This window comes from Callorhinus ursinus, unplaced genomic scaffold (genome assembly GCF_003265705.2).
Source record: "Callorhinus ursinus isolate GAN/ISIS: 27379988/994484 unplaced genomic scaffold, GSC_fseal_2.0 scaffold25, whole genome shotgun sequence".
Lineage (NCBI taxonomy): Eukaryota > Metazoa > Chordata > Mammalia > Carnivora > Otariidae > Callorhinus > Callorhinus ursinus.
Window position 1 is genome coordinate 30,474,619 of NW_027397087.1, and position 26,655 is coordinate 30,501,273.

A 26,655-nucleotide genomic window follows, 5' to 3' on the forward strand; every position below is an offset into this window, starting at 1 on the left:
CCTTCCCCCCCGGCCCCGCCCGGAGCGTCCCGACGCGTGCTACGGAGCGGGCCTGCGCCGCTTCATGCCGCGCCGCCTCCACTCCCGACCCCGCTGCGGCGGCTTCCTCGGCGACCGAGCCGGTGGTAACCCAGGCGGTGAACACGACACTTAAAGGCGGTGGCGGCGGCGGCAGCGGCGGCAGCGCTCCGCACTTCCGGTTCCTCGCGACCCGCCCTCCCACCAGCGAGGGCTCAGCGGGGCCAAGAAGGGCGCCGCTCCCTGCTGGGTGGGGTGCGTTGCCACAGTGCAGTCTAGTGGCCGGAGGAACAAACCCGGCGCGGGACGAGGGCAGATGTAATCCAGAAAGAGGCAGCGACTTGCTAGAAATCGCAGGACGCACTGTGGCGCGCCTCTACTTATTTTTTTTTTTTTCATTCAACAAATATATATTGAGTGCCTGCTATGTGCCAGGTAGAGTTGTAAATTAGAGCAGGGAGCTAGCCAGCGAAAAATCCCTGTTCCTGAAGGGAGTTGACAGAGGGGAAGAGGCCGAGGCGGGGGGTAGGGGTATCTTTTATTTTTTATTTTTAAGATTTTATTTATTTATTTGACACACAGAGAGAGATCACAAGTAAGCAGACAGGTAGGCAAAGGGAGAGGGAGAAGCAGGCTCCCTGCTGAGCACGGAGCCCGATATGGGGCTCGATTCCGGGACCCTGGGATCGTGATCTGAGCCGAAGGCTCAACCGACTGAGCCACCCAGGCGCCCCAAAGCGGTTCACTGCCGTGGTGGAAAGAAACCTGAACTTGGAATCAGAAAACTTGGCTCTCATACTAATTAGTTATCTTTAGCAGGTCACTCAATCTCTTTGAGCCATTGTTAATCTGTAGAAGAGATGTAACAGATTAGTTATGCTTAAGAAAAACCATATGTATCACAATAACACATAAAGATGAGGAAAGTGGGGACGGGACTAGGGCAGGCAAGTGAGTGACTTGCAACAAGAGGAGTTCCCTTCACCCATAATCTTTGTCCTATTTTACACCATACCTTGTCTGAGAAAGGGAGCCAGGCATGATCGGGAAAGTGGCAGGTGTAGAACAGAGCGATGGAAAAGAGGGCTTTCCCCTCTTTCCTATTATTACAAAGAGCAATGTGTCAGAGGTGTGTGTCATTAGGATTTATTATAATGGCACTAATAAAAGATCCATTTGGGTGCCACGTTCCATTCCTCATTGTGTAGTTACTCACTTTGAGGCTTTTTTTGTTGGACTCCCTTAAAAGAAAAGTACAGTCATTTTCACTGGGACTCCTCTGTGAATTTTCTGCAAATGACCTGAAAGTAGGTTTTAAGGCTTTGAATGCATATTGCACATACTAACAAAGTACAATGTAATATCTTGCAGTTCATTTCCTTCAACCAAGTGTTTGTTGAATTGCTGCCATGTGCCTATCACTGTTCTAAGCATTGGGGTTGCAAGAGTGTATAAAGTAGACAAGATCCCTTTGTGCAGTTTACACCCTAATAAGAGGAAAAGGTCCTCGCAAAAAGCAAGCAAACAAAAAATATATGATTTTATAGATTAAAAAAAAAAAACAAGCTCTGGAGAGGTTAAGTCACTTGGCTAATTATGGATTGATCTAGATCAGATTTCTTGGTTTTCAATCTTATTTTCTCTATGGTGGGCTTAAAAAGCCTCAAACCAGAGAAAGCTGTAGGGAATATCTCCATCACCTACCCTGGCAACCTTGCATGTATCTCCATAGGCCTCACCGGCCCTGAACCAAAGCTTATCTGAGTCTTAGCAGAATGCTTTGTGATCCTCCCAGAACAGCAGATGTAAGGCTTATGAGGATCTTAGGGCAATCTCCCCTGAGGGCTTCTTATCTCCCAGGTTCTGATGAGGTGTGGACTTCGTGCCCCATGCCCTCAGAATAGAGCTGCAGAATATAAGAATCACTTAGCTGCAGTCTAGAATGGGCTCCTCGGCAGCTGGGTATCCCACAACTTACACTGCAGTCATCTGGCCTCTTCTGTTTCAATATTCTTTGTTTGGATTTGTGGGCTAAGGACCACTGGCAGCTGGGACCTTAAAGCATTCTTCCTTTTGTTGTATAGGTAAGTAATAAACTGTCTGAATCTAAGGTGGCTCCTGTATCTTTACTGGCTGACTCAGTCAGGCCTGGGTCTTGCCAAGCTTGTGTGTGTGTGCTTGACAAAGCCTAGTCAGCTCTTTGGGGCCCTGTGCTCTAGGAACTCATTAGGAAAAGGCAAGTTGTCTAGCACACGAGACTGAATAAATAGCATGGCAGTGTTGACACAGATGTGCCTGCATAACATCACAGTCATGTTCTGGCATAATGGAGGGCAGGCAGGAAGTGTGAGTAAAAGCTAGGGTGGCAAGGTCAAGGGAGAACCATTCCTAGGGAAATTGGGGCTGCATTCGGAAGCTATGCCTGTTTGAGGCAATCAGGTCCTTGTCTGGGTCTGGGCTTATGTTTTAGAAACCCCGACAGTTTTCTACACTGGGCCTCAGCAGAGACCAACCCAACAGTCCTTCTGTGTGTAACACTCCGTGATCTTCAAGCAGTGGTACTTTTCCTCTTGTACTCATGGGTAAGAGCAGGCACTCGAATCAGCCAGATGTGGGTTCTCATCTTCTCCTTACTGACGGTGATATTGGGCTTTCCTAAGCTTGATTTCTCTCATCTGTAAAATGAGTTCGGTAACGGGCGCCTGGATGGCTCAGATGGTTGGGCATCTGCCTTCGGCTCAGGTCATGGTCCCAGGGTCCTGGGATCGAGTCCCGCATCTGGCTCCCTGCACCTTGGGAGCCTGCTTCCCTCCCTCTCTCTCTCCCTCTCTCTCTCTCCTCCTCTGTCTCTCATGAATAAATAAATAAAATCTTTAAAAAAAATGAGTTTGGTAACATCACTGAAATGAATGAATGAACTATATAATGCATCTAAAGTGCTTAGCAATGCCTGGTGCACATTAAGCATTCCATTAATTATATTCATAAATGGTGGTGATGATGATAAAGATAACAGAAACTTTTCCTCTGAGGAGACAGGAAAGGAAAGAAGAGGCAGCCAAGGTAAACATGAGCCCTGGATGTGTCCCCGAGATTTACTATTGAGGCTGGGACCATATCCCCGGGAAAGACCATCCTCGCTCTGTCCCTCAGCCCTCTGATTTTATTCACACACACGCACACACACACACACACACACACATCTATACTAAAAATCAAAGAATCACGGAATCAACAAATTGGGAGTGATTTTGGAGATGATCAAGCCTAATTCTTTTATTTCACAGAAAGAAAAACAAAGGCCCAGAGAGGGAGTGTGACTTGGCCAAAGTCACACAGCTACTTATTAGCAACTCTCACATGGAACTTCCAAAATCAATTGACCACATGTGTTAATCTTTTCCTAGGTTTAGAGCATGACCCAGACCACAGGACAAGAAAATTCTGGGAACTCTGGCTTCCAGAGGGGCATGCCCCAGCCTTGCTAGGTAACACTACCTGTACACCTCCAGGCAACAATAAGCATCATTCTTCCCAATTTGAACACAACATTCTAACCATTACAGAAAGATCCACCCATCATTTCACTACTCTATCACTTTTTTTTGTTTTGTATACATATTTTATATAGGTAGCAGGATCAATATCTTCAAGCCACATGCAGATTTGTACTACATTTAATTTCCTTAGTTTTTCCATAATTCAACTCAACCTGTATTTATATGACCCATTTCACCTCATAGTAAAAAATGTAATCTTGATTAATTCCAGGCACTCCCAGTCATTCAACTCAGCATCCTTCCTGGTGAAGGGGATAATGGCCAGTCCCAGTTCTATACCAAGATCTCCTATGATGTCCTTTGTCCCAGCTGTACTGGTCTGAAGAGTGTCCTCCCCAAATCCATGTCCATCCAGAGACTAATAATGTAACCTTACTTGGAAATTGGGTCTTTGCAGATGTTATTAAAGTAAGATCATGTTAGAGTAGAGTGGGTCCCAAATCCACTGACTGATGTCCTTATAAGAAGGCCATATGAGGAGCGCCTAGGTGGCTCAGTAGGTGGAGCATCTGCCTTTGGCTCAGGTCGTGATCCCGGGGTCCTGGGATCGAGCCCCACATTGGGCTCCCTGTTCAGTAGAGAGCCTGCTTCTCCCTCTCCCTCTGCTGCTCTCCCTGCTTGTGCTCTCTCTCTCTAATAAATAAAATCTTTAAAAAAAAAAAAGGCCATATGAGTCCAGAGAAGTCCTCATAACCCCAGAGAAGGTAATGCAACAATAGAGGTAGAGATTGGCATGAACCCCTACAAGCCAAAGAGCATCAAGGATTGCCAGCAACCAACAGGTTGAGTTCTTGCCTAGAAACTTCAGGGGAGCATGGTCCTGCCAGCATCTTGATTTTGGACTTGTAGCCTCCAGAAGTGTAAGAGAAGATTTCTGTTGTTTTAAGCCCTCCATCCCCCCATTTGTGATATTTTGTTATGGCTGCCCTAGGAAATGAACATACAAGCTAATCTTCAGGTACGACCTCCCACCCCCCCCCATCATGAGGTACCCGATGAGATCTGTTATCTGTCAGTCTCTAATTGGCAGTCCACACTCTTCTGTTCCTTTCTGCCCCAATTGTTAGTCCTTCTTACATACTCTCCTGCACCTTTACCCATACCCACATCCAGGAAGCCTTGGGCCCTCTTGCTAATATTCAACCTTTATCTCCAGTAGGTTTGGCTGCTTCTCAAGGGTCTTGCACTAATGCCTGGTCATGAGCACAGGGCTTTTCTTTCCCTAGTTCCCTAAACCTGCCATGGGTGTCGAGGGGGGAGTATACTATTCCCTTCAGCTTTGGATAAGCCCTTAAGGGGGGAGGTGAGGGGAAGATTCAGGCTCCTTCTCAAGGGCACTCCTTTAGTTCCCCCTGCCCCTTTAAAAAAACCATCTTACTAGGGTGCCTGGGTGGCTCAGTCATTTGGGTGGCTGGCTCTTGATTTTGGCTCAGGTCATGATCTCAGGGTCCTGGGATGGAGCCCTGCGTTGGGCTTTGTGCTCAGCGGGGAGTCTGCTTGAGGATTCTCTCTCTCCCTCTTTCTCAGCTCCTCCCCCTACCTGCTCTCTCCCTCTCTCTCTCTCAAATAAATAAATAAATCTTTCAGGGTGCCTGGGTGGCTCAGTCGGTTGAGTATCCAACTTTGATTTTGGCTCAGGTCATGATCTTAGAATCCTGAGATCAGGCTCCAACACATCTGGCTCCACTCTGAGCATGGAGCCTGCTTGAGATTCTCTCTCTTCCTCTCCCTCTGCCCCTCCCCTCACTCATGAGCACTCTCTCTCTCAAATAAGTAAGTAAATAAATAAATAAAATCTTTATTTAAAAATAAAATAAATAAATAAATCTTAAGAGAATTCTCTTGGGGTTTACTGAACTCCAAAGTCAGGTTTATGATTTGTGTAAATGCCACTGAGCAGAGTCCCTTACTTCTCTTTTGACTTTTTTCTCCCTATTCTGCTTGGAAATTTTTTATTTAGTTTGCATATTATTCCAAATATTTTACTGTATTTTATTTTATTTGTTTCCTTTGTATTTAAATTCAAGTTAGTTAACATATAGCATAGTATTGGTTTCAGGAATAGAATTTAGTGATTCATCACCTACATCTAACACCCAGTGCTCATCACAAGAAGTGCCATCTTTAATGCCCATCGCTCATCTAGCCCATCCCTCCACCCACCTATTGCAAATAATTTGTTTTACATGTGCATCCAGGTTTAAAGAGAAGAATTTGATATCTCTGTTCTCTGTTCCCATCATTACAACTGTAGAAGAGCAAGGGTTGCCACATCCTAGCCCCCTAAATTGGGCAGGATCAAGGGTTATAAAGAAGCAAAACAAAAACACAAGATACTTCCCTGTATTGCAGCACTATGTAAAGTTGCAATTGGAATTTTTGAAAAAAATTTCAATTTTTATTTTATATAAGTAATCTCTACGACACATCACGGGGCTTGAACTCACAACCCTGAGATCAAGAGTCACATGCTCTTCTGACTGAGCCAGTCAGGCACCCCTGTAACTGGAAATTTTGTATTTTTTTAATCATAAACATTTTCAATATTGCTAGTTTCTAATTCACCATTTTGCACTGCTGTATTGTTTTTCCATTGAGTAGTTATACTACCATTCATTTGGTCATTTTCCTTGTGTAATTCCCAATGTTTCACCATGGAACACCACAAACACCATGAACCTTTCTTGAAGTTATTTTTATTTTTTTAAGATATTTATTTATTTATTTATTTATTTATTTAGAGATAAAGAGAACACACGAGTGGGGAGAGGGACAGAGGGAGAGAGAAAGAATCTCAAGCACACTCCCCGCTGAGAGCGGAGCCCGAATGGGGACTTGATCTCATGACCCTGAGATTATGACCTGAGCCGAAACCAAGAGTCGGACTCTTAACAAATGCATATAGATAGATGATTTTTCCTCCTACTATTACACTACTTTTCACACAAAGGGTAGCATACCAACTGTCTGCACCTGGCAACCAGGCAGGCAATTCGGAGAGCCATGCACGCACCTGCTGATTGGAAATTGCCCGGGCGGCTGCCTCAGGCTCTGGCGTCACGGGCCGGTCACACCTTTGCTCGGCTCCGCCCCCTCCCGAACCCAGCCGAGGCCAAGAGCCCACGCCGACACCGCCCACAATCTTCATTGCGCAAGCGCAGCCTGCGAGCGCAGGGTGTCTCGAGGTGGCCGGGTGCCCGCGCTCAGGAGCGCGGGGTTTGTGGCCTGCGTTAGGCAGGCTCCAGTCGCCCACTATCTGAGGCAGCGAAGCGCAGCGATCCATCTCCCTGCGCCCTGGGCAGTTTGGCCATGGAGAATCAGGTGCTGACGCCGCACGTCTACTGGGCTCAGCGACACCGCGAGCTGTATCTGCGCGTGGAGCTGAGTGACGTGCAGGTAAAAGCCGGTGCGGCCGGCGGGACGAACGCGGGGTCTCAGCTCCCGGGACTTTCCGATCTCACCCATCCCCTTTGCCCCGGTGCGCGCGGAAGAGCTTGCAGTGCGCCAGCGGGTTCGGCGACGCGGTGCACGTTCGGCGTCCGGGCCGGGGCCGGGGCTGGCCCTCGTCGAGGAACATTCGTAGATCCCGGGCCTGGGGCGCAACCCCCTGAGGGCTGCGGGTGCTTTCGGATGCTGCGTGAGTCCTGCGCGGCTCTTGGAGGCTGCCCCGGGGCCTTCTCTTTGTTCACAGCCTGCGGCCTGATGGAGCCCGCGCCCAGCCCGGGAGGCCTAGCCGTCGGGGTTCGGGTTTGCCTAGGCCCTACGAGGCATAGGATGAGCTCTTTGGGCCGGGGGTGCAGAATGACGGTGGCTTGCTGGGTCCTGGCTGGACGTCTTGGCGCTGGCCAGAGAGGTTCAGCCAGGCCGGTCTGACGTTCACAAGGCCCGTCGCAGCTGCCCCCAGAGGGGCCACACCCACCTTCCAACCGTTCAGTGATGGAAGTCATTCTTGTTCATTTTAATTTTAAAATCCGGAAGACCCGGAGAAAGTGATTTTCCGTCTGTTCTGAAGGCTGTGAGCTCAGGTTTGCGCAGTTGCATAGAGAACTTAAAAATTAAGTTACATAGAGCATTTGTTTGATTTCCTTAGCTCCCTGTATGAACAAGCCCATGCCTCCTAAATGGTGGAGATACCAGGACCTGTGTACCCCCTGCCTCTGTCCGAACCATCCAGGATTACAGGTTTTGAGAAACCGTGGAGTTTTCAGTCTGGAATGTTCTTTCTTCAGTCATCCTTACTACTTCTCCGTGACATCTGTGGCAATTTGTAACCTCCTTCACTCCACCTCACTTTCTCTGCCTTTGACTTAGTCGTTCATATTTCTATCTGTCCACCTGTCTGACATATTTCTTGCAAAGTGTAGGTGCTCTTTGGGTGTGGATTTGAAGTTGTTGAATTGAATCTTTGTTTCTGGAATTTAAACCCATTTTCCCATTGGAACAAAAAGACAGTACTGGCCAGAAAGCCTTTAAATAGGATGGGACAGTGCATTGTGTCATTTAATGTGTTAAACCAGATTGAATTATACTTTTGTATCAGAAGATGAGTAAATGGTCTGTGCTGTCCCCCTCTACTCTGCTCCAGGGTGTTGCAGTAAAGAAGGAAACAAACAAAATCTTTGTTGATGGGGATCAAAGTCTCCATCTGGAGAGGGTTCTCAGTAACTGTGGAACATGTGTTATGACAGTCTCTTTTTTTTAAAAAGTAATTTAGCCAAGTGTTACGTAGACAGATTAAACTCAGGCCCTTCCCTCTCTAGATGTTATCATGTAATAAGGATATACTGTTCTGGGATACAAGCTGCAAACACTAAAGGTGTTTTTAGGGGAATAGGCTGGTGGCGGTGGTGGAAAGAAATGGAAAGTAGTTGGATAATGAAAGAATGCATCATGTTTATGTTTTGTCTTGAGAGATCTAAACCTCTTTGTTAAGAGATATGAACACATGTTAATCATATTTGGTATATTTAGAAATATGAAAGGTATACATTTGAAATGTATTACAGTTAAAGAAATGCAAAGGTGGAGGAAAAAAATGGAAGATTCTTTGGGAGAGAGAAGTCCTTTTATTTTTGGGAAAAATAACACCCCCCCCAAAGCAATGTTTTAATACCACTCATAAAAGAAAGCCTCTACCATGTGTGAGGTACTAGAGATTTACAGAGATGAGTCAGACAGCCTCGGCTTTCCAAGAGCATACTATCTAGAAGAAGCATATTATCATATACAGACAGAAAGTTTTGTGTAGGAGTATGTTTATTGGTAGAATTGAAGTTGAATATTAACCAGGTCTCTGGTGTTAAAGGAATTTGTTACCTCTCTTATGTTTAGTTAGAAATGACTTCCAGAAATGAGATGAAGTGTTCTTGTCAAACTGAGATTGGAAGAATGTTCCAGGAAGAGAAAGGCGTAGACTCTTACGTTGTCTGATTTGTACTGTGTCAATGCGCTACAGCCAAAGACTGCCAGGGAAACACCTGTGGTTAAACAAGTTGGGTTTATTACTCATTTCAACAAGGGAGAGCCTAGCCCATGGGGACAATGATGTCTCATTAAGGGGGTTAGGCCTGATTATAGGTTTTGGATGCTGTCAGAAAATGGGTACTTCTGTGGCTGGTTATGAGAATAAATCTTGTCTGTAGGGAGGAGAGACTAGCAAAAGAATGAAAGTAATTGGTAGAGAAGTCGCAGTCACTCATTTTGGCCAAGACAGAAAGGATGTCTGGTATTTGGGAGTGGCATAGCAGCCACGTCTTTGTCTGTGCTTACACAAAATTATGAAATGACTTTTGTCTCATTTTATCAAGGTTTCAGACTAACCTTGTCCAAGGTTGGTATTCTGTGCCATTATGTCCAATTGGAGAATAACATGGCCAAGCTGTGAGTGACAGACCACCCTCTGAATGTCAGGAGCTGCTGTTCTTGTTTTTAATTTCTCACTTAATTGCTCAGTGCAGGGCTGTCGAACCTGTGATTCAGGCTCTGGATGAAGCAATCCATTTATTCAGTGAAAACCATTTGTGGAGTGCCTACTCCTATCTCATTAGCTAGGTGCTGGGTTGTGGGACAGCTCTCTCTCTTGCCCCCTGCTTTCTGATGTTTCCCACAGTTACTGAGTTTTAGTGTTGCATTCCAATTGGGGGGCATCAGCTCTGCTCCCCTCCCTTTCTGAGACACAGAGAACTGTCCAGTTTTCACATCTCTATTCTGTCCTTGGAGGTGCAGGGCTAGTGGCTGCTGAGAAATGGCTATTGATGTGAGGAGGAATGGTGCCCAGTAAAGACTTCCAACAGCAGTCTTGTCTGTGTTTGAGGTAAGCTCCTGACATTCAGAGGGTGGTCTGTCACTCACAGCTCGGCCATGTTATTCTCTAATTGGACATAATGGCACAGAATACCAAAAAGATGTCAGCTGGAGTCCAGGGGGCCAGGGCAGGGCTATTTTCAGAATAGAGTTTATTTTCAAGATAAGCATAATAGACAGCTTTGTGCCAACAACCATAGTTGTTAAAGCATTTGTTCATTTATCAAGGTTTTGGTTTGTTTTAGTTGTATGTGGACAAAGTACATACCTTTGGGAGCTGTTTGACAGATATTGTTCTTGTCCTTACTTGATAGACACTCTGGGAGAAAGAGGGTAACCAAAGACATGAGATAGGGGTCTTGGGCTTCTACTTCCTACCTGGTGGCCATGGATAATTCACTTAACCCTTATGTCGCGCAGTTTCTTCATCCAGATAAATGTGAAGGCGCTAATCACAGGATTGTTTTGGGGTCTGAATTAGACAATGGATTTGAAGGTGCTTTGTAAATTCTGGTTTGCTATTCAAGTGAAAGGATTATTATTGTTATATTAAACCTTAGATGAGAGACAGAAACACAAAGAGCAATAGGATAGGGTAGAGTCTATGAGCAGAGTTATCCGTATATGAAAACGTGTTGTACAGCAGAGGGGGCTTTGAATATTAATAGGGCAAAGGATGAACCATTCAGGAAATTGTTTGGGGACAGTTAGTAATCCAAATAGCGAAAGATAAAATAAGATCTTGCCTTATGTCGTACATAAAAGTCAATTCCAGGGGGGGTTAATGACCTGAATGCATAAAGCAAAACTACTAAAAGAAAATATAGGAGACTATCTTTGTGGTATTGGAACAGGGAATAATGTGTTAAATAAGACACACAAAACATAAATCCTAAAGATTAACTAATTTAAGACAAGCTTGAAAAAGATATCTACAGCACATATCACTGACAGATGACAAGCATCTGAAATATATAAAGAACCACCTACAGACCAATAAGAAAAAGACATATAACCCATTAGAAAAAGGGGCAGAAAATATAAGCAATTCAGAGTAAAAGGAAACAAGAATGGCCAGTAAACCTAAAAAGATGCTTGATCGGGCGCCTGGGTGGCTCAGTTGGTTAAGCGACTGCCTTCGGCTCGGGTCATGAACCCCGGAGTCCTGGGATCGAGTCCCACATCAGGCTCCCGGCTCAGCGGGGACCCTGCTTCTCCCTCTGACCCTCTCCCCTCTCATGCTGTTTCTCTCTCTCTCTCTCTCAAATAAATAAATAAAATCTTTAAAAAAGAGATAAAAAGATGCTTGATCTCAGTTGTAATCAGGGACATGTAAATTAAAGGAATAGTATTTGTTAGAATATGATAATATATTTTTTATATTAGATTGGGAAAAATGGAAAGTCTAACGATTGTTCAGCAGTGGGACTTTTTTTTAAGATTATTTATTTATTTGTCAGCGAGAGAGAGAGAAAGGAGAGAGAGCACAAGCAGGGGGAGTGGCAGGCAGAGGGAGAAGCAGGCTCCCTGCTGAGCAGGACCCTGGGACCATAATCCGAACCATAGGAGCCGCTTAACCAACTGAGCCACCCAGGCGCCCTGCAGTGGGACATTTTTATACAATTTCCCCCCGCCCAACCCTTTTAAAGACCACCAGGAACAGCTTGTTTTTTAAAAATTAAATTAAATTTTATTTATTTAAATTCAGTTAATTAACATATAGTATATTATTCATTTCAGAGGTAGAGTTTTCATCAGTTGTATATAACACCCAGTGCTCGTTACATTACACATCTTCCTTAATGCCCGTCACCTAGTTACCCCAATCTCCCACCTCCCTCCTCTCCAGCAACCCTCAGTTTGTTTCCTATGATTAAGAGTCTCTTACGGTTTATCTCCTCTGATTTCATCTTGTTTTATTTTTGCCCCCTTCCCCATGCTCCTCTATTTTGAGAAACATCTTGTTTTAACAAGTGGGTTTATTGCTTGTTTCGATGGGGGAGAACACGTTTTGGGAATAGTGGGGCGTCTCAGTAAGAGGGTATTAGAAATAAGTGATTATAGGATTTAGGCTTTCGTTGGATGATTGGGAAAGGGACTAAGAAAGTAGGGATTTATCTTAGATGGGATGCTGTTAGAGAGTGGGGACAATTCTGTGATTGGATATGTTTTGGATGACATAGCGAGTGACTTGTTCTTAGACAAAATTATGAGTTGACCTTATTTTGTGTCATTTTATCATGATCTCAGAGTAACCTGAGGTAGTTTGGTATTTTTTGAGTTTGTTTATGTTTAATAGGAGAGCACAGTGGCCTTGCTGTGAGCTTTAGACCAGCTTGTAATAATGTTGAGATCTAGCTGTGAATGTCAGATCAGTTTCAGATATCAGGCCTGCTTATTTTCTTTCTTTTTTTTTTTTTAAGATTTTATTTACTTGACACAGAGAGAGAGAGAGAGCACAAGCGGGGGAGCAGCAGACAAAGGGAGAGGGAGAAGCAGACTCCCCGCTGAGCAGGGAGCTGGACATGGGGCTCAATCCCAGACCCCTGGGATCATGACCTGAGCCGAAGGCAGATGTTTAACCGACAGAGCCACACAAGTGCCTCCCATCTTCATATTTTATTTATTTTATTTTTTATTAAAAAAAATTTTTTTTAAAGATTTTATTTATTTATCTGACACATAGAGAGACAGCGAGAGAGGGAACACAAGCAGGGGGAGTGGAAGAGGGAGAAGCAGGCTTCCCACTGAGCAGGGAGCCCCATGCGGGGCTCCATCCCAGGACCCTGGGATCATGACCTGATCCGAAGGCAGACGCTTAACGACTGAGCCACCCAGGCGTCCCCCATCTTCATATTTTAGAGTACTCATCTGAATCACTTTTCACCTCAGGGATGTCACAGTCTATGTTTTTCCACATAGTATCATCCTGTGTACCATTAAGAAGGACGAATGTAAATGCAGCATTTCTGGAAGAGTGCCTTACTATTATCTCTGGCATTTTTTTTTTTTCAAGTCATCATGACGTATTTATAAGTTTCAAAGCTGGCACTTTCTTGATCTGACCAGATGATGTCAAGAAAATATTTCCAGACGAGAACCAAGACTCATACTCCTTCCTCAAATGGCCTTTACGTGGCTTGTTGACTGAAAAACAGTTGCAACTGTCTAGTCACGCCATCTGGAATAATAGCCACGTTCACACACGTTCAGGCAGTGGTAGGCATGTTATGGCTGCTACTTGGCCAAAGCACTTACTTGTCAGGTGCTGCTATCTATTGTATTATATATCCTGATTTTAGAGATACTAAATGTGAAAAAGATGTGCATTTTAGAATTGAAGAAATGTAGCAAATTTTGGAATTGTCAGTTAATATGTTATAGTATTTAAATTCCTGAGACAGGATGAGCTCACCCAGGTAAAGAGAATAGATCAGAGGTTACCAACTCAAATGCCCAAAATATGGTGTAGTGATGAGGAGCCCAGGTGTCTTTTTGCCTTGATTTGAATTTGGGTCTTGCCCCTTGCTGATTTTATAATCTTGGGCCAGTTATATAACCTCTGTAAGCCTGAGTTGCCCATTTGTAAAATCGTCATAATAGTACCTATTTTATAGGGCTGTGTGTGTGTGTGTGTGTGTGTGTGTGTGAGAGAGAGCTAGTAATGTGGAACACTTCGAACGATACCTGGCATCTAGTGAGTGCCCAGTAAATGTTTGTGAAGTGAGCTGGGTGGGGAATGTGGTTAATTGGAGAGGATAGGGTTCATCCTGAGGGGGGAGCTTTTGTCATGCAAGAAGGCAGATCTAAGGTTGGCATCTGATTTTTCTAATTTGTGAAAGAGAAGCTAGAAATCCAGATTTTTTTTAAATGTTAAGAAAAAATCCTTATAGTTTTACATTTGACTTATTCAACAAATACAGGTAAAGGCTTACTGTGTGCCTGAGAGTCTTCCAGACTCTGAGACTTGGTCAGGAGGAGCAGACGGAGGTCCCTCCTCTTACGAAGTTCATGTGCTGAAACTGCTGGTGGTGAAAGAGTGACAGTAAAAGTGAACAAATTCATCATACAGTTTCAGATAATAACATTTTGGAGAAGGCAGAAGAAGACCAATCTGATCAGGCATCACGAGAACTGCCACAGACTGGGTTGTCAGGGAAGGTCTCTTTGAGGAAGTGAGCAGAGACCTAACTGTGAAGAAGCTGTGGGGAAGTACAAGGACCGAATGTGGCAGAGAGAGGGGACAGCTCCTGCAGAATCCCTAGGTGGAAAGTACTTGCTGGTGAAGTCAAACTAAAAATTAATACACACATGAAACAAAAGCAATTCTCTGCAGGCCATATAAAATACTGTGGCTTTAATTTGGCCCTTTCACATTGCCAATTTATGACAGAAAACTGATAGATATTAAAAACTGGTGGTGGGGCCGCCTGGGTGGCCCATTTGGTTAAGTGGCTGCTTTTGGCTCAGGTCATGATCTCAGGGTTTGGGGATAGAGTCCCCTCGTTGTCAGGTTCTCTGCTCAGTGGGGAGTCTGCTTCTTCCTCCCCTCCCCCACCCCGCTCATGTGTGCGCTTTCTCCCTCTCTCAAGTAAATAAATAAGGTCTTTAAAAAAAAAAAAAACTGGTGGAGATAGGAAGGATTGAGTCCTGAGCTACTCAGCCATTGAGAAGTTGAGCAGCGGAGAAAGGAGCGAAGGATAGAAAAGCAGTACCCTACAAGGTCAAATCCAGATGGTGCCCTAGAACCCAGGGGACCGGAGCATTTCCGTGGAGTGTGGTCAGGTGTGTCCAGTGCTGCTTGGACTGTGATGAGACTATATGTCTGTTGGATTTGCCAGCATGGAGGTTACTGATCTTGATAGTAACAGTTTCACTGGAGTGGTGTGGATATAGGCTAGATCAGAGTGGATTTAAGAGTAAATTTATGGTGAGGAAGAAGTAATGATTATAGATAACTTTTAAAGAAGCTTCCTCTTGGTGGGGGGAGAGGATGAGCAGAGTAATCCGTGGTACAGTGTTCTTGGAGTTCCGAGAGGAGAGGTAGGCTTTCTTTCTAAAGGCTGTGGGCCTTGAGCTTTTTTTTTTTTAAGATTTATTTACATATTTACTTTTGAGAGAGAGAGAGAGAGAGAGAGGAGTGGGGGGAGGGGAGGGGCAAAGGGAGAGGGAGAAAGAGAATCCCAAGCACACTCCCTGCTGGGTGCAGAGCCGCACTCAGGGCTCAGTCTCACGACCCTGAGATCATGACCTGAGCTGAAATCACAAGTGGGTCGCTCAACCAACTGAGCCACACAGGCACCCCTTGAACCGCATTTTTAAGTGTAAGTAGAATTTGGATCCAAGCCAGGGGATTGCAGGGGATGTGTACTAGCATGTACACCCAGTTGAGTGTAATGCAGCTGTAAAAAGGAGGAGTGGGACCTCTATGAACTGATGAGGACTGATCTAGGTGAAAAAAGCAAGGTGTGTGAGAATGTATGTTACGTGCCACCATTAATGTATAAGAATATCTGGGTATATTTACTTAGTTTTTGGAAAATGTGTGTGCACACATATGGAGGAAGGATAAACCAGAAACTCCTGAAATGCTTACTTGTGGGTGGTGAGTAGGAATGTGGTGGAGGGAGATAGGTTTGAGGTATGTTTCTACAGTTTGACTTTTGACCAATGTGAATATTTTACATATTCAAAAATAAAACTTAATAAAAAAGAATAAAGTGGCAAATCTTGAAATTCAATACAGACAGAATCAAAAGGACCTGTGTATATAAAATTGATAACATAACCATCCAGATGAATAAGTTAATACAAGTAACTTTGCATAGTACTCTGGTTCTTTAGTAGAATGCATTCTAAGGACAAAAAGAAACATTGTACTTCACTCAGTAGGTTTATTGTCAGTAAAAATACTGATATAATTCTGAAACTTTTTGAGGATCAAATAAATAAATGTGTTAATGCTATTAGGAACCAAGGTTTTCACTGTAAGAAAAGCGATAAAAATAATGAGTAATAAGATGAGAAGCTCTATAATAGTAAATTTGAATTGGAAATTTAAATATGACAGCATGACTTTAAAAATTCCTAGCTAGACACTAAAAATGAGCATTGAGTATACCTCAATGTACCAGATCATATTTTCTTTTCTCTCTCTCTTTTTTTTTAAGTCGGCTCCACGCCCAACATGGGGCTTAAACTCAGATCGGAAGTCAGATGCTCTACTGACTGAGCCAGCCAGGTGCCCCTAGATCATGTTTTCTAAATTACCATTCCTTGCTGAAGGAACTAAGGCTCCTTGAAGAAATGGCTGATTATTCCAAGTCCGTGCTAGAGAAAGTACATCGTCAAAGGCCACAAAGTCATGTCAGAACAGCATAGGAGCTGGTTTGAAGGGATTTCCACCAGCCAAATTTGTGATCATTTGAACAGCAAAAAGAATAAGAATAGTAGTGGATTTTGACAGAGGGAACTAAAAAAGAAGATCCATCAGTCCATAGTGATACTCAAAAGGAAAGGAAGATGGAGGTGCTGGGCGGTGGAGGTAGGGGAGGGGCAGGAGGTGGGTGTGGTTACAAAAGGGCAGCACCAGGGATCTGGTACTGCTCAGTATCTTGACTGTGATGGACAAACCTATGCCTGTAATAAAATTGTATAGTACTTACACACATACGCACAAATGAATACAAGTCAAACTAGGAAACTATGAATAAGATAAGTCGGTCCTATCAATGTCAGTATCCTGACTGTGATATTATACTGTAGTTATGTTAAAGTACTGTCTTTGGGAGAAACTGGGCAAAGAGTACAAGGGATCTCTTGGTGTTATTTCTTATAACTGCATGTGGATTTACAATTATTTCAATAAAAATTTCAATTTAAAATATAAAGAGGGAACCGAGAAAGGGAAAACTCATCCTTATGGAAGAATGCCAGTTAAAAAATGAAGAAGGAATGATTGAATTAGAAAATCATCTCTGTGCAACCTCCAAATCAGGCAGGGATTATCAGTGGATGACAATTCCATTGGAGGAAAAAGCATAGATAGAGAATAGGAGATTACACTGTTAGATTACTTACTAATTACAAAAGAAAAGGAGTACCTTTAAAGTAGAGGGTTTGGGCGCCTGGGTGGCTCAGATGGTTGAGCGTCTGCCTTCGGCTCAGGTCATGATCCCAGGGTCCTGGGATCGAGTCCCGTGTCGGGCTCCCTGCTCCTTGGGAGCCTGCTTCTCCCACTGCCTCTCTCTCTCTCTCTCTCTGTGTCTTTCATGAATAAATAAATAAAATCTTAAAAAAAAAATAGAGGGTTCTGGCAATCCCCATCTCTTAATTAAATGATCAAGCTGTGGCCTCCTCTTAGGATGCCTTAAGAAGTACTCATATCAAGAAAAAAAAAGTACCCATGTCACCTATGAAATATTCTTTTTTTTTAAATTTTTATTTGAAAAATTTTATTTATTTATTTGACAGAGAGAGACCCAGCGAGAGCAGGAACACAAACAGGGGGAGTGAGAGAGGGAGAAGCAGGCCTGCGGAGCAGGGAGCCCGATGCGGGACTCAATCCCAGGACCCTGGGATCACGACCCCAGCCGAAGCAGACGCTTAATGACTGAGCCACCCAGGCACCCCAATAAATAAAATCTGTAAAAAAAATTTTTTTAAGTGAATTAAAAATTTTCAAAATACTGGGTTGAGACACTTTTTCAGGAGGGATGCCCAATACCCACCTATGTGTTTGATGATTCACTAGAAGAATTCATGGGATTCAGGATATAGTTGTACTCCTGGCTAAAGTTTATTACAGTGAAAGGATATATGACAGGATCAGCGAAGGATTAAAAACACAGGTGGAGGGGCGCCCGGGTAGCTCAGTCATTAAGCGTCTGCCTTCGGCTCACTGCCTTCGGCTCAGGTCATGATCCCAGGATCCAGGGATTGAGCCCCGCATCGGGCTCCCTGCTCGGCGGAGAGCCTGCTTCTCCCTCTCCCTCTCCCACTCCCCTTGCTTGTGTTCCCTCTCTCGCTGTCTCTCTCTCTGTCAAATAAATAAAATCTTTAAAAAAAACAAAACAAAAAACCATAGGTGGAGTGTGGGGAAATTCCATGTACAGGGCTCCTCATCCTTCCTGTGAGGGTATACACTTGAGTTGCTCTTTTTTTTCCAGCAATGAAAACTGCAGTAACTTATGCGTAATGTTTCTGCCCAGGGAAGCCCATTAGAAAGTCAGCACCTATGTACCCAAATTCTAGACTCCCAGAAGGAAAGCTGGTGTTTACCACTAGTCACATTGTTTGTAGGCACAGTCTAGGCCCAGTGAATGAACTGTTAGGGGACGGAGGAAGGCCAGGTTTCTTAGTGCCAGCCAAGGGCTGATCTTGGAAACAGTCCCTTATAAAGCTAGCAACCTCATGCTTGCCGTATAACTTTTTGTGTGTACATATATTAGTCACACACATGCACAGAACTAAATACTAATGATTTAAATGAGATCTAAATGTCTAAAGGCTGTGGTAGCAGATAGTTCATTGAACTCTGTAGTTCTGTCAGAAATTATGAAAATGGAATGAATTGATTTAATTGCAATTCACTCAGTAGTTAATGAAGACAGTAGGGATTCAGAGATAAGACATAGTCCCTGCCGGGCCCCTGGGTGGCTCAGATGGTTAAGCGTCTGCCTTCGGCTCAGGTCATGATCCCAGGGTCCTGGGATCATGTCCCGCATCGGGCTCCCTGCTCCTTGGGAGCCTGCTTCTCCCTCTGCTTCTCTCTCTCTCTCTCTCTCTCTCCCCTCCTCTGTCTCTCATGAATAAATAAATAAAATCTTAAAAAAAAAAAAAGACATAGTCCCTGCCGTCAAGGAACTCAAGTCTAGAGGGGCAGATAAACCAATAAACAATAATTGCAGAACAGTGTGGTAAGTATTATAATAAAGGTGAAGACAAAGTAGTAAGGAAACAATTTAATTTTATTTTAAAGATTTATTTATTTTTTTATTTATTTGAGAGAGAGAGCACAAGCAGGGTGAGCGGCAGGCAGAGGGAGAAGCAAACTCCCCGCTGAGCAAGGATCCCAATGAGGGGCTCGATCCCAGGACCCTGGGATCATGACCCAAGTGCAAGGCAGACGCTTAACTGACTGACCCACCCAGGCGCCCAGGAAACTATTAATTTTAATGTTGGAAGTGAGTAGGAGAAAGAGGAATTGATATTTGGCCTGGACTTTGAAAGATAAATAGTATTCAACAGATAGGGAAACTTAGAAGGGCATCGTAGGCAGAGGGAGAAAAGCAACCAGATTCTGAGTGCTTACTAGTTACCAGATTCTTTACATGTTACTATAATCCAGTTCTCACAAGAATCTTGTGAAATAAGCAGTGTTACTGTTGTTTTAAAAGTAATGACAGTTGCTGTGGATTAAATGATGGAAATAAAAAGTGGTATAACTAGGATTTGAACCCAGGTCCATCTAATTTCAAAGTCACTTTTCCCCTCTTCCTTACCCACTCCTCTTTTTGTAAGCAGAGGCACAATTCCTCTACTCGTTAAAGATGGGCTAGGTTGTACAGATCCTAAAAACAACTAAAGATGTTCAATAAAAATCTTAAAATTAGGGCACCTGGGTGGCTCAGATGGTTAAGCGTCTGCCTTCGGCTCAGGTCATGATCCCAGGGTCCTGGGATCGAGTCCCGCATCGGGCTCCCTGCTTGGTGGGGAGCCTGCTTCTCCCTCTGCTTCTCTCTCTCTCTGTCTCTCATGAATAAATAAATAAAATCTTTAAAAAAAAATCTTAAAATCATCAAAGAGTGAACAAGTTAGAAATTATAGTGGGAACTCTGGTAAAGCTGAGTGCTGAAACTGCTTTTGCCTTGAAAACATTAGCTTAGCTGACTGAACTTGAACTTTGGCTTTTAACAGCCCAACAGAGTGCAGGGGACAGAATAAGACCAAAGCCCACCAAAGATACAGTATATAATAGGAAACCCTTCTCCCCGTAAACTATTTCAGAGGATTATACTGTTAGGGTAAGGATGAACTAAAAGTAAATGCATCCCAGCTTCCCATCCCCAGAGGCCTTAGCACAGAGCAAAGTAGAGGAAAAAAGGTCCTTGAGCAGTTACAATCATGAGTTGGCTCTTAAAAGATTATATAGCCCAAATGTACACAATTTTGAAGATCTAAAAATCCTCAGGGTCATGAATTTAGTTTAAAGTGGTCTCAGCTGGTAGAGCCCAGCTCCTAGGTGCCTGGCAGAAGCAAACACAGATCCCTGTGATCTAGCTAAGCTGATTCAGGTAAGAGTTTTAGACAAAAATGTATTTTTAGAGAAAGGTCAGTTCATAGTGATAGAGGTTTGAATTCATCAGGAAGGTAAAACGATATTAAAGTTATATGTAACTAGCATGGCCTCAGTAGTACGTAAAGTAACAGATGTAGGAGAAACAGAGAAGTTGACAATAGTGTGATTTCTCAGTAATTGATAAAATAACAAGATAAAATTCAGTAAAGATATAGATTACGTGAACAAATAGCTAACAGGAAATCCAGTAGACATGTATAGAACTCTGCATCCAAATTACAGAATACACATTCAGGTTCACTTGGAACATTTACACAATTTAACTCTATACAGCTTCCAAATGCAAGTCTCCACAAGTCTGAAAGGATTAAAATCATACAGAGAATGCCCCCTGGTCACAGTACAGTTCAGATGGAAGTTGATAATAAGATAACGAGGAAATCTCATGGGTTTGGAAATTAAATACTTCTCACTAACCCAATGTGTCAAGAAAGAAAGTATAATATTAGGAAATATGTTAGACTAAATAATAATGAAAATGCTATATATAAAGCTTGAGAGATGCAACCAAAGTAGGGGCTGGCAGGAATATATATTCTTTTTTAAAAGAATTATAGCTGACATTTTATATTAGTGTCAAGTGTACAGCATAGTGATTTGATATCTGTATACATTATGAAATGATCACTGCAGAGTCTAGTTACCATCAGTCACCATATAAAGTTATAGTATTACTGACTAGATTCCCTTTACTGTACTTTATGTTACCGTGACTTATTTGTTTTATAACTGGAAGTGTGTACCTCTTAATCCCCTTCACCTATTTCACTCACACCCTTGCCCCTCTCCTCTCTGGCAACCACCAGTTTGTTCTCTGTACTTTTGAGTCTGTTTTTTAGATTCCACATAGAAGTGAAGTCATACAGTATTTGTCTTTTTCTGTCTCATTTCACTTAGCGCAATAGCCTCTAGGTCCAGTCATGTTGTCACGAATGGCAGGATTTCATTCTTTTTGATGGCTGATATTTCACTGTGTATACATCTTCTTTATCCATTCATCTGCGGATGGACAGTTATGTTGCTTACGTATCTCGGCTGTTAAAAATAATGCTGCTGTGAACATAGGGGTGCATGTATCTTTTCGAATTGGTGTTTTCATTTTCTTTGGGATAAATCCCCAGGAGTAGAAATGCTAGATTGTATGGTAATTCTATTTTTAATTTTTTGAGGAAGCTCCATCCTGTTTTCCATAGTGGCTGTACTAATTTACATTCCCACCAGCAGTGCACGAGGACTCCCTTTCCTCCGCATCCTCACCGAGCTTGTTTTTTTTGGACAATAGCCATTCTGACAGGTGTGAGGTGAGACTGTGGTTTTGATTTGCATTTCCCTGATGATGAGTGATGTTGAGCATCTTTTCATGTGTTTGTTGGCCATCTGGATGTCTTCTTTGGAAAAATGTCTATTCAGATCCTGGGCCCATTTTTTTTTTTTAAAGATTTTATTTATTTATTTGAGAGAGAGAGAATGAGAGACAGAGAGCACAAGAGGGAAGAGGGTCAGAGGGAGAAGCAGACTCCCCACTGAGCAGGGAGCCCGATATGGGACTCGATCCCGGGACTCCAGGATCATGACCTGAGCCGAAGGCAGTTGCTTAAGCAACTGCGCCACCCAGGCGCCCCCCATTTTTTAATTGGATTTTTTTTTTATGTTGAGTTGTAGATGAGTTCTTGATAATATTTTGGATATTAATCCCTTATGGTATCTATCACTTAGAAATGTCTTCTCCTATCAGTGAGTTGCCTCTTTGTTTTGTTAATGATTCCCTTCACTGTGCAAAAAACTTTTTAGTTTGAGGTAGTCCTGTTTGTTAGTTTTTACTTTTGTTGTCCTTGCCTGAAGAGTAGGATCCAAAAAAATATTTCCTTTTCTTTTTTTAAAAAATACTTATTTCAGAGAGAGAGAGTGCATGCAAGCAGTGGGAAGTGGCAGAGAGAGAGGGAGAGTCTGAAGCAGATTGCGCTGAACACGGAGCCCAATGCAGGGCTCGATCTCATGACCCTGAGATCATGACCTGAGCTGAAACCAAGAGTTGGACACTCAACTGACTGTGTCCCCCAGGCACCCCCCGAAAAGATATTTCAAAGACCAATGTCTGGGAATTTACTGACTCTGTTTTCTTTTAGGAGTTTTATTGTTTCAGGTCTTACATTTAAGTCTTTAATCCATTTTGAGTTTCTTTTTGTATATGGTGTAAGAAAGTGGTCCAGTTTCATTCTTTTGCATGTAGCTGTCCAGTTTTCTCAACACTGTTAATTGGAGAGACTGTCCTTTCCTCGCCTCCTTTGCCATAGGTTAATTGACCATGAAAGCGTGGCTTTATTTCTGGGCTCTCTGTTCTGTTTCACTGATGTATGTGTCTTTGTGCAAGTACTATACTGTTTTGGTTACTATAGCTTTGTAGTATACTATATATATAATATATATTATAGCTTTGTAATTACTATAGCTTTTAAATCAGGGAGCATGATGTCTCCCACTTTGTTCTTTCTCAAATCGGTTTAGCTATTGGAGCCTTTTTGTGGCTCTGTATAAATTTTAGGGTTATTTATTCTAGTTCTGTGAAAAATGCCATTGGTATTTTGATAGGGATAGCATTTAGTCTGTAGATTGCTTTGGGTAGTATGGACGTTATAAAATATTCTTCCAATCCACGAGCATGGAATATATCTTTCCATTTATTTGCATCCTCTTCAATTTCTTTCATCAGTGTCTTATAGTTTTCAGAGTACAGGTCTTTCACCTCCTTGGTTAAATTTATTCCTAGGTTATTTTATTCTTTCTGATGCAGGTGTAAATGAGGTTGTTTTCTTAATTTCTCTTTCTGATAATTCATTATTAGTGTATAGAAGCGAAGCAGATTTCTGTATATTGATTTTGTATCCTGCAACTCTATGGGATTCATTTATTAATTCTAGTAGTTTTTTGGTGGAGTCTATAGCTTTCTATATATAGTTTCATGTCATCCGCAAATAGTGACAATTTTATTTCCTTTTTTACCAGTTTGGGTGCCTTTTCTTTTTTGTCCCTGCTGAACAGGGAGCCCGATGTGATATGGGGCTTGATCCTACGACCTCAGGACCATGATGTTTAACTAACTGAGTCACCCTGGCGCCCCTCAGTTCACTAATATTTTGTTGAAGATTTTTGCTTCTGTGTTCATCAGAGATATTGGTCTGTTTTTGTTTGTAGTGTCTGGTTTTGGTATCAGGGTAATGCTGGCCTCATAGAATAGGTTTGGAAGTATTCCTTCCTCTTCAATTTTTTGGAATAGTTTGAGAAGTTGGGTATTATTAATTCTTTTTTAAATGTTTAGTAGAATTTACCGGTGAAGTCATATGGTCCTAGACTTTTGTCTGTCAGAAGTTTTTCAACTACTGATTGAATTTCATTCCATTTTCCTTCCAAGTGATTTAGAGTATGGGAAACCCACCGAGTTGGGCAAGAAGTGACCTGGGTGGGAACCTTACCTCCAAGACATTCTAGAACTTTAGCTTTAATGAAAATATCTATATCAAAACCCTGTTTCCCTTACCGAGGAACCATGCCCCTGGAAGTGTAGCCTCTCTTGCTGAGGTTCCCTAACTCCCTGTTCCTGCCACAGAGATCATCTAGAATTGTAGCTCCTTTGGGTATGCATCTCAACCTAAAGTCTGTACTCCTGCTAGGGAGGTTCTCACCATAAAGCTTGGCTCAGATGCTCCCTCCCCGCCCCCCCTCCCCCCAGCCTTCATTCTTTCCCTTTTCCTAACAGTCTTGGCTGTGAATAGAGCACTAGGCTCCCTTTCCCCACCCCTTCTCCGATCTTCTCTCTATATCATTTGCTGGTTTCCTTCCATGCATGATGGAGCACAGAGAGCTGAGCCCGCAGGAGAACAAATGACTTCGTCCCAGCACTAGAAACATGCTGCTCCTTGCTTATTAACTTTGGGCTGGGGTAGGAGGTGAGTCATTCTCATCCATTGAAAAAAGCTGAGTAGTATCACTTTTAAGTTATGCTCTTAAAGTCATGTAGCAGCTTCTGGGAATAAGTGAACAATCTGGAGAGTTGGTTTGGATGGGGGTTAGGAGCTCGGAGCCTGCGGCGAGGGCACTGTCTGTTTCATTTTGAGTGAAATCCCTTGTAATCGTCAGCCCTTCTCTCTGCCTACTGTAATGAGTTCACTCCTCATGTTGCAGTGGGGGCCTCACTTCCCTCAGCCATCCTGTTCTTGATGTGCTTGCTCCCTTAACACTTAGAGCACTTAACGGCTTTTTACTGCTCTTTTGGTCTTGAACATATTACTTGATACTGTTTGAGATCTTCTGACAGGAAATGACTCATCATCTGTTCCACTAGGACTCTGCCTCCACAGCTCAGGGACTGAGTCTTAGAGACCTGCCTTCTCCCCGGAAACACCTCCCATAGCACCTTTGTACCATTTGCATTATCAGAAGGGACTGATTCAGTATTTGATTGTTCTGCACAGTTGGAGCAGCTTCGGGTTGTTCTTACAGATGCCTACAATCCCAGATGGGTACAGATAGACGTAGAGAAACCCTGCACAGAGCTGTGCATAAACAACTAAATATATTTTCTGGGGGAGGCCCAGGTAGGAGGCCGAGTCCCTAAGGGGGAAGGATGGAGGGAAGAAAGCCCCGGTTTTAATTTCATTTTTCTCCTATTAAAATGCCCTTCTCGCATCCTTGGTCTCTTTTCACAGAATCCTGGCATCAGCATCACTGAAAATGTGCTGCATTTCAAAGGTCAGTATCCGGGCAAATGCTCCCAGCTCTCTACACAGCTAAAGAGGCATGGTGGTGGTTTCTTTTTCCTTTTTATCTATTTGTTTTATTCACTTTGTATTGATGTTCACCTCTCTGCTGCTCTTGGGGTAAACTAGATTGTTTTGAAATATATGATTAGAAAAATCAAAGAACTTATTAGGACCTAGAAGTCCTGCTTTCCTCTTAGAGAGGCAGTATATAGAGTGAGAAAGAATCCCGGGCTGGAAATCAGGACATCTGTCTTCTAGCTCTAATTCTGCTATCCTTGGACAACTTACTGACTTCTCTGGACTAATAAAATGAAGGTATTTAGTTATAATCTGTATTTCTCAAATTTTAGGACCTATGGACACCTGAGAAAATGTCCTAAGGATCCTCCTGGGCCATGGACCCCAGTTTGAGAAAACATGTGAAGAATTAAATATGTTCACTTTATTATTATTATTATTTTTAAGATTTTATTTATTCATCTGACAGAGAGATAGAGCCAGAGAGCACAAGCAGAGGGAATGGCAGAGGGAGAGGGAGAAGCAGGCTCTGCACTGAGCAGGGAGCCTGATGTGGGGCTCGATCCGTCCTGGGATCATGACCTGAGCTGAAGGCAGACGGTTAACCATCTGAGCCACCCAGGCACCCAAAATATGGTCACTTTATTTATTTATCTATTTTTTAAAGATTTTATTTATTTATTTGACAGAGAGAGATACAGCGAAAGAGGGAACACAAGCAGGGGGAGTGGGAGAGGGAGAAGCGGGTTTCCCGTGGAGCAGGGAGCCCAATGCGGGGCTCGATCCCAGGACCCTGGGACCATGACCTGAGCTGAAGACAGACGCTCAACGACTGAGCCACCCAGGCACCCCAAAATATGGTCACTTTAAATGACATTTGGCTCCATTGCCCTTGGGAACACAACCTCTATACTTGCATGTCAGTATTTAATTATAAGGTAGCCATCTAGATGATCCAGAATACACTTTTTTTTTAAGATTATAATCAAAACAAAAAAATAGAAATTTTCTTAATGAGACTTTACAGCCCTCTGATGCTACACTCACAGGCCAGTTTAAGAAACATGGCATTCTAGGTGATACCTAAAGCCTTTGCAGCCCTGACAGTCTTTGATTCTGTGAATCTGCCTCTGTCTTCTTTTTCCTCGGTTTGTCAGCAGCTACGCTGCTGTGCCTGAGAGGGTAGGTCCGGATTCCTTGTCACCCAGGGGGTGGGATTCTCCCTAGTTCTAGTTACTTGGAGTGTCATTAGTAAGTGGCTGGGGAATATGGGATATTGACGAGTTTCTGCTTTACTGGAGATTCCATCTACCTTCATATGCTTGCATGAATGTGCAGCCTGGCTTTTGTATCTGCTTTTCAAGACGAGAGCTGTTGTGGTAGCAGCTCAGATTTTTTGGGTGTTAATACATTTGAAAGGAAGTTAAATGATGGAAGTATACTTTGCCACTGGGAGATTATGGACTGCTCGACCTTAAGGAATTTATGGTCTTGGAGAACAATAGCCACCTGTAGCAAATATTAGGCAAATTATACCACATGTGGCCAGATGAGGAAAGAGAATCCCAGGAGGGAACCTGGGCAAGTCAGAGAGTTAGAGGGGAAGGGATGTACAGCAGACCTTGGCACCTTGGCGGCG

General features: G+C 43.2%; 2 protein-coding genes across 3 annotated transcripts in view; one reads left to right on the forward strand and one right to left on the reverse strand.

The window, feature by feature from the left end:
- Positions 1-197, reverse strand: part of DPP8 (dipeptidyl peptidase 8) — a 61,102-nt gene extending 60,905 nt beyond the window's left edge. Inside the window, exon 1 of the mRNA XM_025883826.2 lies at positions 2-197. The gene's annotated coding sequence lies outside the window, so the exon portion shown is untranslated. The remainder of the gene's footprint in view (position 1) is intronic.
- A 6,521-nt stretch (positions 198-6,718) lies between these two features.
- Positions 6,719-26,655, forward strand: part of HACD3 (3-hydroxyacyl-CoA dehydratase 3) — a 45,634-nt gene continuing 25,697 nt past the window's right edge. Inside the window, exons 1-2 of one of the 2 annotated variants that reach the window (XM_025883847.2) lie at positions 6,719-6,974; positions 24,945-24,987. In XM_025883847.2, the coding sequence (XP_025739632.1) occupies positions 6,888-6,974; positions 24,945-24,987 (130 nt within the window). In that variant the 5' untranslated portion in view covers positions 6,719-6,887. The remainder of the gene's footprint in view (positions 6,975-24,944; positions 24,988-26,655) is intronic. The other variant, XM_073877210.1, reaches the window with a different exon arrangement.